Source organism: Propithecus coquereli, unplaced genomic scaffold (genome assembly GCF_000956105.1).
Source record: "Propithecus coquereli isolate 6110/MARCELLA unplaced genomic scaffold, Pcoq_1.0 Scaffold232, whole genome shotgun sequence".
NCBI classification, from domain to species: Eukaryota; Metazoa; Chordata; class Mammalia; order Primates; family Indriidae; genus Propithecus; species Propithecus coquereli.
In genome coordinates this window covers 3,473,890-3,483,392 of record NW_012147864.1, presented here as the reverse complement: position 1 = coordinate 3,483,392, position 9,503 = coordinate 3,473,890, and the positions used below count along the sequence as shown (strand labels likewise).

General features: G+C 63.6%; 1 protein-coding gene across 1 annotated transcript in view; it reads right to left on the bottom strand.

The window, feature by feature from the left end:
* ABCA7 (ATP-binding cassette, sub-family A (ABC1), member 7) overlaps positions 1 to 8,815 on the bottom strand; it is a 16,671-nt gene extending 7,856 nt beyond the window's left edge. The window contains exons 1-26 of the mRNA XM_012645361.1: positions 8,750 to 8,815; positions 8,570 to 8,663; positions 8,278 to 8,419; positions 8,076 to 8,188; positions 7,855 to 7,931; positions 7,399 to 7,479; positions 6,656 to 6,866; positions 6,433 to 6,572; positions 6,076 to 6,192; positions 5,756 to 5,923; positions 5,303 to 5,532; positions 4,778 to 4,954; positions 4,194 to 4,416; positions 3,848 to 4,069; positions 3,572 to 3,773; positions 3,229 to 3,339; positions 2,820 to 2,991; positions 2,419 to 2,550; positions 2,176 to 2,315; positions 1,848 to 1,985; positions 1,493 to 1,677; positions 1,339 to 1,402; positions 815 to 1,017; positions 520 to 568; positions 211 to 315; positions 5 to 139 (exon numbers count right to left, since the gene is read on the bottom strand). Coding sequence (XP_012500815.1) covers positions 5 to 139; positions 211 to 315; positions 520 to 568; positions 815 to 1,017; positions 1,339 to 1,402; positions 1,493 to 1,677; positions 1,848 to 1,985; positions 2,176 to 2,315; positions 2,419 to 2,550; positions 2,820 to 2,991; positions 3,229 to 3,339; positions 3,572 to 3,773; positions 3,848 to 4,069; positions 4,194 to 4,416; positions 4,778 to 4,954; positions 5,303 to 5,532; positions 5,756 to 5,923; positions 6,076 to 6,192; positions 6,433 to 6,572; positions 6,656 to 6,866; positions 7,399 to 7,479; positions 7,855 to 7,931; positions 8,076 to 8,188; positions 8,278 to 8,419; positions 8,570 to 8,663; positions 8,750 to 8,815 — 3,697 coding nt within the window. The remainder of the gene's footprint in view (positions 1 to 4; positions 140 to 210; positions 316 to 519; positions 569 to 814; positions 1,018 to 1,338; positions 1,403 to 1,492; positions 1,678 to 1,847; positions 1,986 to 2,175; positions 2,316 to 2,418; positions 2,551 to 2,819; positions 2,992 to 3,228; positions 3,340 to 3,571; positions 3,774 to 3,847; positions 4,070 to 4,193; positions 4,417 to 4,777; positions 4,955 to 5,302; positions 5,533 to 5,755; positions 5,924 to 6,075; positions 6,193 to 6,432; positions 6,573 to 6,655; positions 6,867 to 7,398; positions 7,480 to 7,854; positions 7,932 to 8,075; positions 8,189 to 8,277; positions 8,420 to 8,569; positions 8,664 to 8,749) is intronic.
* Between the last annotated feature and the right edge of the window lie 688 nt (positions 8,816 to 9,503).

The following is a 9,503-nucleotide window of genomic DNA, read 5'->3' as shown; positions in this document are numbered from 1 at the left end:
CGGCGGCTACGGCGGGCAAGCAGGAAGCGCTTGAGGAGCAGGGCCCGGAGCTGTTGGCGGGTCAGCGCCCAGCCCTGTACCTGGCCTACGGCATCTGTTCCAGAGCCCTGCAGGGCCTGGGTCTCCGGCACCGACCCAGCTGTGGGGGTTGGGAGGGTCAGTGCTTGTGCCACAGGAGAAGGGGCCTCTGGGCCACGGGCAGGGACTCACCCAGCTCCCCATTATCCAGGGCCGACTCCTCCGGCGGCATCTTGAGCCGCATTGTGGTGCCTGGGGCAGCAGTGCGCACGCGTGGGTGCTGCTCAGGGCCGCCGTCTGTGGGGCCGTTAGGGTCAAGGTTAGCGTTCAGCATGGGGTCAGGGCCCCTGTCAAGGGTCATGGACAGGGGTGTCAGGAATCAGGGACAGAGGTCAAGGTGATGCCTTGGGCCAGATTTGGCCAAGAATTGGGACTTGGCCTCGGTTCAGGTCCAACTGGGGACTGAGGTCAGGGGTCAACAGTCATGGAGCTGCAGCGCACCCTCTGCCTTTGTGTCCACCGCATGGTCCTCTACCACCTTCAGGAAGATCTGAGGAGATGAAGCAGTGGTCTCAGAGGTTGGACACCCCCAGGAGGGAACTCAAAAGGCCCCAACCCCTCACCCACCATGGGTCCCGCAGGCCTCCCCAGGAGACTTCTAAGCCTCCAGGTCTCTTCCTGTGCCATGGCTCCTCTCTGCAATGCTCTCGATAAATAAACTCCTATTGATCCTTCAAACTCTACCTCCTCCAGGCAGCCCTCCTCCTGGCCCCGCAACCACCACCCAGCCCCACACCTCCTCGAGGCTGGTGTCCGAGATCCCGTAGCTGGCAAGCCGCAGCTCCCCCAGCCGCCTGTCCAGCTCCCGGAAGAGCTGAGCAAAGCTTCCATCGAGGGCACCCACATAGGGCAGCACCAGCACCAGCTCGTGTGGCAGCTCCTCCACCAGCCGTGCCCCGGGCACCCAGCGCTGCACCAGGGCCAGCAGCTGGGGTGCACCTGGGTGAACAGAGAGGGGATTCAGGGGCCCTTGCAGACCCAGGAACCCCAGGTCCTGCCCTGCCCCTCCCTCCCACCCCAGTCTCCCTGGGGAAGGGGCCTGGGTGACCCATGAGGGAACTGTCCCTAGAGGCAGAGATCAGGGGTAAGAACTTGAGGGAGGGATTGACCAGGGTTAGAGGTCAGAGGTAGGCTTGTCTCTGGGCTCAGCCCAAGGTTGGGGATCAGGGGTCTAGTCTGGGGTTCTGATGGCCTTTTGTCCTGAGTTAAGCCACCACCACCCCATTGCCCCCTACCTTGGGGTCTCCCACCTGCCCTCACCAGCCGTGCTGCCAGTTTTCCGTTCCTGCCTGGCATGCACAGCGTCCTCCCAGTCAGTGTCACCCTGCAGGCAACAAGGCACCAACTGTCTTGGCCATCGGGCTGGACAGAGCCTCGGGGGTCGGGGGTCAGGGGTCAGAAGGCCAGCTCTCACCTTCCCACTGGTGGTCAGGGGTGGGGGACCCTTCACCAGTGTCAAGTAGTAGCCGGAGCCCAAGTGACGACGCAGGAAGAGTGGGGAACCACAGCAGCACAGGCGGCCACCTGCCACCACCGCCACACGATCTCCCAGGAGCTCGGCCTCATCCAGGTGGTGGGTGGAGAGGATCAGTGTGCGATCTGGGGACGGGGACCACCAGGTCTTTGCCCAAGCTGTGGCCTTTGCCAGGAGTTGCCTGCCTCATGTAGCAGACTCCTACTCATCCCTCAAAACCCCACACCTAGCACCTCCTTGTCAGAAACCTTTTCTGGCCCCTCAAGCAGAATCCAGGGGAACCTCCAACTTTTACCTTTGCGATATTTGAGCAGCAGATCCCAAATGCTGCGGCGGGAAGCAGGGTCCACACCAGCTGTGGGCTCGTCCAGGATTACAACATGAGAGCCCCCCACAAAGGCGATGGCCACAGACAGCTTCCGCTGCATCCCACCTGGGTGGGGCCAGAGGTGGAGCATCTCAGCGTGACCTGCCCAGCCTTGGCAGGACTGCCTACCCAAGTGGACCTCAGTACCTGGCTTCTCCTGGGCCCCCTAGATATGTCCCCTGGCTTCCTGCCACTCTTGGGATAAAGTCCCAGCTCCCTCCCCTGTGTAGGCGACTTCCCTGGAGGGTGGGCTCACCAGAGAGGTGGCGAGTCTGCACATACTGCTTGGGGACCAGCCCCACGTCCTGGAGGAGACGGTCCTGCTCAGGGCCCACAGCAGCCACACTCAGACCCTTCAATCGCCCGTAGAACCAGACGTGCTCGCCCACGGTCAGCCTGTGGCCATGGGTGCAAAGTAGAGTGGCCAACGTGGCAGGCAGGGGCCCGGGGGGCACCCCGTCCCTTCCCACCAATGCACCCCAGGCCTGCCAAGACGCACATGTCAAATAGCACGTTGTACTGGGGGCACACGCCCAGGTGGGGCCGGATGGCGGCCATGCTGGACTGGACATCATGGCCCAGGACGAAGGCGGAGCCACCGCTGGGTGGGAAGAGACCGCTCAGGATGGACCTGGGGGTACAGAGGTCTCAGAGCAGCCCCCTTCATCGAGAGAAGGGACATCAGCACTTACAGGGCACCTATTGTATGCCTAATCCAAAGGGGTGTTATTTCCCCATTTTACAGGGAAGGGAAACTGAAGCTCAGAGAAAATACTTATTGCCTGCCTATTGTGTACCCGAAGTGGACTGCGGGTCCAGCCCCCAGATGCCTTTCCCATTGAACGGATGGGGAAGCTGAGGCCCCAGGGAGCGGAGGGGAGGGGAGGGTCCAGCGCTCACAGTGTGGTCGTCTTGCCGGCCCCATTGTGACCCAGGAAGGCTGTGATGTGTCCCTGGTAGAAGTCCAGACTGAGCCCACGGAGAGCTGGCTGCGGGTTGCCAGGAAAATGCTTCTCCAGGCCGCGAACGGAGACTCCAGGACTGAGGCCGGGTGGCGCCTCTTCCATCAGCACTGTGGAGAGGGGAGGGCGCAGCGCAGGCTCAGCTGTGGAGCCCTGGGGGTCTGTGGGAGCTGGGAGTCAGTTAAAGCTGGTCTGTGGAATCGGGGACCTGTCAGGCTGGGGACTGCAGGGTGTTCAGGGCCTGGGGAGCTGGGGATGTCCAGGGGACCGGGATCTGCGGAATCTCGTTTTGGGAGACACTGGGAGTTCCAACTGGGAAGTGGCTGTAAAGACACATCAGGCCTCACCCTTTGGGTCCTGCGTGGCAGGGGAAGGGGCGGGACCCTTGGGGGCCCAGGGCCCACACCAGTAGCTCCTCCGAAAGGGAAAATTCCAAGGTTCAGGGATCCCATACTGGCCTGGGAGGAAAGGTGGGCTCAGTTATCCTTGAGCCCATCCCAACAAAGGGTTGTCGGCTTCAGGCCACACACCTGGAATCAGGCATCCAGTTAGGAGGTGGCCAAGAAACCCCGCCCACCTGCCCAGGCCCCGCCCCTCCCGTGCAGGCATGTGCCAGGAAACCCCACCCCTTCACGTGGGAACCAGCCTGCAGGCACCAAATGGCCCGGAACCCCTCCCCCTACGGCCCACCTGGGCACACAGCCTCCAGGTACCAGGTGGCGAGGCCATAGAGCGCGGCGTCCAGCAGCAGAAGGCCCGAGACCTGGGCCAGGCTGAAGACGTCTGCCGTGGGCCCAGTGCCCATGTTGTGCCACTGCGCGCCCTCACCCTGCTCCTCCAGCAGCGCCAGGCTCTCGCAGCCGAAGCCGAAAGCCACTGGCGACAGCAGGCTCTGTGGGTGGGAGTGGGCGAGTCAGCCAGTGGCCGTGGCCCAGGGCGTCCCTCACTAGGCCCCACCTGACTCACCGCAGCCACACGGGCGCCCGCGGGCAGCCGATCTCGCCAGGCCACGCACAGCACATAGGGCAGGTAGAGCGCAAAGTAGGCCAGGCCACCACAGGCCGCTGCCAGGTTGGCATGGGAAAAGAAGGCACTCAGTAAGAAGCTCTGGACCACCGTGGCCACCGCGAAGGCCGCCAAGAACAGAAAGACCACGACCGGGTGGCTGTAGGGGAGGATGTCCCCCAGCTGTGGAAAGCAAGGGGAACTCAGGGTCAGGCGCTTGGATTGGCCCAGAGGCGCGCACCTACGCCTCCTGCGGATCACTCCCCGCGCACCCATTCTGCAGCCGGGAAGGCCTAGGCGCACCCACCTTGAGCACCAGCACCAGCAGCGCAGCGCTGAGAAGAAAGGGCCCCAGGCAGCTGAGGAACCAGCCCAGCCACAGCACAGCACGGCTGAGCCCCATGGCGCGCATGGTGTCCCGCAGCCGAGTCTCCTTCTCCCGCACCACTGCCTTCACCGTCAGCGCCACCGAGTAGATCCAGGCTAGCGTCAGGAAGAGCGGCAGCGACCGACTCAGCACACGCAGGAACCTGGATAGGGGACAGCTGGGGTGGAGGCCAGAGAACCTGCACACGACCCCCATCTAACTGGACCGTTAGTGTCCCGGGATCTTAAGGCTCAGCCAGTTATGGAGATTCGCCTCTCTCCTCCTCGGACCCCTGGTCCAGACTTGGGGTTCCAGCTGTCGGCACGGGCCAGGTTCTCCCTGCGCCGGGAGACCCCAGACTCTCGGGCACCCTTGCTCGTCCTGCGACAGGTCACACGGAGTAGTCCCCCTAAACCAGCAAGTGGTTCGCATCCTTGACTGCATGAGTGTGCCAAGCAGAGCCCGGGCCCCACCCTAAGGCCCAGGACCTGGCGGCTAGGGGAAGGAGTGGGGAGGGGGCTCACGCGTCGTCCACATAGCACGGGTAGGGCATTTGCTGCAGGTAGAGGCCGGTGCGGGGGGCGGCCCCGCTGAGCACGCGGACGGCTGCACGCTCCAGAAGGTCCTGCAGGTACACAAAGCCGCCCCACACGTAGCGCAGGTCGGTCAGGGGGTCCGCGGCGGGGCCTGGGTCCCAAAACCTGTGAGAGGGGCGCGGTGGTCGGCCACAGGGAAGAGCTGGAAACTCCCCCAGCCCTGCTCCTCCCAACCTTAGCTCTGTCTTTATTCTGAGGGCTCAATTTCGCGCTCTGCCCCGCCCTCCACGTCCTCTGGGCTCCAGCGCACACACCCTGCACCTGTGTCCTATGCCCTTGGCCCCGCCTCTCATGAACCCCGATTGGTCTAAGGAGCCCTGGGTTCCGCCTACCATGCCTCTGCCCGGCCCAGGTTCCGGCTATCTCGGTCTCCCATTGGCTGAGTGCTCAAGGCCCCTCCCACTAGCATTGCTCTCCCTCCCCCCCGCCCCGCGCCGCCCCACCCCGCCCCACCTGTCCCTGATCTTATTGGTCCTGGTGACGACGTCAATGTCCATGCGGATCTTGATGCGCACATGGCCGGGGCCTGAGCCTGGGGCTGGGTTCTCTGCCGAGTCCCGGGAGTCCTCGGGCCCCAAGACGACGGCCCCCGCCCAGAAGCGGCGCTCCGCGAGCAGCTGCAGGGCCCGCGACACCAGAGCCTCCTCTGAGGGCGCTGCCTCCAGCTTGTCCAGGGACACGCACTGAGGGGTGGGCGCATGAGTCGGAGGCGCTGGAGTCTGCCCGCCCCTCAGACCCCTTCTCTCCCGGGACCTCGGGGGCCTGCCTCCCCCCAGACCTCAAGGAAGCCCACGTGTCTCCATGCTCGGGCTCTCCCTGGGACAGGGTTCGCCTCCCCCACGGAACACCAGCTTGGGCCCTGCCTCCCCCGTCAGACAGAGGTCCCCAAGTGCACGGCCCCTTCACCTCCATCACATGGCCCAGCGTGCCCACCAGGCGCCCCACATCAGCATGGGCGTCCCTCCAGCTGTAGCCGCCGTGGCCAGGGTCCAGAAAGGATCGAAGGGCCTCCCCGCGGTCCGGGCCTCCGGGGACTGGCTGCCTCCTCCCTTTGTCCTGCACCTGCAGGAGCCTCTGGGGGGTGGCAGGTGAAGGTGGGAGTCAGCATCGCGTTCTCCTTCCCATCCACCGGGCCTGTCTGCCCGCGTCACCAAGGACCCCACATCCTTGCCCAGGACGGGACTCCCCCAACCCCAAGCCAAGCCCCCATCCTGGCCCCGCCTCACCTGCAGCAGGGCCACATTTGCACTGTTGTTCATGAAGGTGAAGATCTGGGGTCCCAGCACACCCCAGGCCTCCTGGACGTCCTTCAGCAGAGCCAGCTCCTCGAAGGTCCGGTTCACCTGCAGGAAGGTGGGCAACAAGGTCAACCCAGGCCCTGGCCACTCATGACCCTCGGTCTTCTGAGGACCCCTGCACACCTCCTCTGAGCCTTGCATGTGCTGGGCCCTCTGCCGTCTGGCAGACTTCTATAAAACCCAGCTTCTAGGGCCCTCCCACCTGGCCCTGACCCACCTGGGCTGAGGGTGTCCTGTGAGCTCTGGCCAGTTCCCTCCCCACCCCAGCAACGCAGCCGCCTTCACCTCTACCATGAGCTGCCTGGTGAAAGGTGTGTCAGGTGCAAACAGCAGTTTCCCCAGGAGCAGTGGCTTCACCTGCCTCCAGAGCAGGCGGGACAGTGGGTGGTCCCCCAGGGTTCCAATCAGCTCAGAGCAGGCGGGGCCTGGGGTGGGGGAGCCATGAGGCCCCGCCCCCATGTCCCCCAACCCGACTTCCCAGATTGGGAAACGGAGGTCAGTCACTCACTCAGGCTGTTGTCGGGCAGGGCTGATGCTGGCTCCGACCCCACCAACTCCTGAAGGTCACTAGCCTCGTACCAGTTGAGAGAGGGGCCCGCTAGGCTGCTGGGCCCCCTGGCACTGCAGAGGGCTTCTGACACTAACTCCAGGGGGCCACCTGTCCCTTGGGGTCTCCTCAGCAGTGTCCGAAGCTCCGCCAGGCTAGGCAGTGCCAGAAGCTAGAGAGAGGCCACCAGAGGGCGCGAGTGACCCCTCTGCACGATCCCACCTGCAACGCTTTTCTTGAGACAGTCTTGCTCTGTCGTCCAGGCTGGAGTGCAGTGGCATCATCATAGCTCACTGCAACCTCAGACTCCTGGGCTCAAGCCATCCTCCTGCCTCAGCCTCCCAAGTAGCTGGGACTACAGGTGCGCACCAGGACGCCCAGCTAATTTTTCTATTTTTAGTAGAGACTAATGTATCTATTTTTTAAAGTAGAGATGGGGTCTCACTGTAGCTCAGGCTGGTTTGGAACTCCTGAGCTCAAGAGATCCTCCCGCCACGGGCTCCCAGAGTGCTAGGATTACAGGTGTGAGCCACTGCGCCCGGCCCCACCTCCAATCCTTCACCTTAACCCAAGTGGGCACCCTGCCAGGAGCACCCTGAAAACCTGCCCAAGGGAAGTGCCCTGGGCTGCCCTATCACCACCCCACCCAGGCAGCCTGCCCTTATTGCTTCCTAGCGGGGTCAAGGATGGGTGGCACCTCTTACCTCCTGGGCCAGGTCCTCAGCTGCCTCCACAAAGCTGCCCAGGGATTCCTGGGCTTGGCTCAGCGCAGACCCCAGGGATTCCTGGGGAGAAAGAATGGGACAAAAGTGACAATGACCTTGATTGAGGGCTCACTAGGGGTCAAACACTCTGCCCAGTTCCCAGGTGGCTCATACAATCACTGCCTCCATTTTGCAAACAGGAAAACCGAGGCTCTGAGAGGCACACGGACTCGTTCAAGGTCTCGCGGACTGGAGTCTTCATTACCAGGCCAGACACAGGCTGTCTGGGCACAGACAGGTGCCATAGGCAGCCCAAGCAAAACCTTAGAGGCTGGAGTCAGAGGCCAAGGTAGGGGAAGGCAGCTGGCCCAGCATGGGGCAGTGCTGCGACCTCCTGTGAGCAGCATCCCAGAGAGTCAGCCTGGTCCCACCCCTCCCCACCCCGCTCTGCCTCACCCCCTGCAGCAGCGACGCCAGCAGCTCAGTGGGCAGTGAAGGTTGCTCCTGCGGTCGGTCGCTCTGTCGAGGCTGGGCTGGGGGGTGAATGCAGAAAGGCACAAGGTTAAACACGCCCCCCACCTTAGCCTGAGACACCCCACCCCCTCCCTGTGCCCATTTCAAAGCTGGAGAGTCGAGGCTCAGAGCTCAGCCTTGCCAGGGGACCCCGCCCTGCTCACCTGCGCTGCGTGTGGTCCTCAGCGTGGACATCACCTTCCTCAGGCCAGCCAGTGTCCTGTGGGCACTTGGGCCCCCCAGCACAGTGCGGGCATCAGCTAGGAGCCGGGAGACCCTGGGGACAGAGGGAGGGCAGGAGGCGGGGTTCCAGGGGGCACTGTCACACCCCAAGCCTGCAGGCCTGCACCCACTGCCTCTGCTCACAGGGAGTCGTTGAAGTTGTTGAGGAGCCCGGCCTCCTCGCCGGGCGTTGGGTGTAGGAAGCAGGTGTTGTTCACATTGCAGATGAGGCCCTGGAGCCAGGGCACGGTGCCCGCAGATGGCAGAGGCTTGTTGGGGAAGTGGCCTGTGGAGAGAGGAGCCTCCACGGTCTGACCACCCCCCAAGGCTTGCACACCTCCAGCGACAGAGAGTTAGCTCACTCTCAACCAATGCCACGTACTGGGGGTCCCTGTGCACGGGCTGACCCATCCGCCTCCCCGCTAAGGGAGCTTACATTCATGGTACTCCAACGGGGGGTGGGAGTGGCGCACCGCCACCAGGATGAGGAAGAGAAAGAGAGGCCACAATAACTCGACCAGGAGCTGGAGCTATCGGGGAGAACAGGCGGGAGATGGTGGGGGACGGCGGTGGGGGGAGGTGCCGGCCGGCCCGGCCCACCCTGCCCTGGCATTACCGGCTGTCTCCGGCGATACGTGAAGTTCTTCCAGAGCAGCAACATCAGCTGTGTCCAGAAGGTCATGGTGGAACTGGACGGGGAACAGGGCAGAGAGGTCAGGACAGAGAGGCTGAGGACATGCTGTGAGGCTGAGGGCAACTGCCTGCCCCTCCCTGAACCTCATTCCTTTATCCCACCGTGCAGGGTTCCTGAGGCAGACAGGTGGGTGGAGTAAGCCAATGGGAGCCCTGCCCAAAGCCGCCCCTGCCAGGACTGCCTCCCTGCAGGCTGGGGTCTGGAAGGTCTGGAAGGCCGGCCTCTAATCCTCTGGGGGGTGGAGCCTTGGCTTAACACTTTGTCACTAAGCTCCACCCCAGCCCCACCTGGGGGCCTCTTCCAAGTCCTGGCCCCACAGCCTCATCCCTGACCCCCTCACTGTTCCCCAGACATAACAGCAACGAACATGTCACACGTCTGGCTGGAAGCGCTACACCATCACCCCCCCTTTACGGGAGTAGGGACTGAGGCCCAGGAAAGCAAGCCCGGGCTCCCAGAGAGACAGGAGGCCACCCGGCAGGAGGCAGGGCCCCAGCTCTGGCCACCCCTCTGTGTCACTGATCGCTCAGAAGGACCGCAAGACCCAGGACGAGCGGCAGGGATAGAAGCTCCTGGAACCAGCAATTCCTGATCTTGGATTTTCCTTGGCACAGATGGGGAAACTGAGGCTGCCAGAGGGGCAGGAAGTTGCTGAAGGTCATCCACCCAGGCCGGA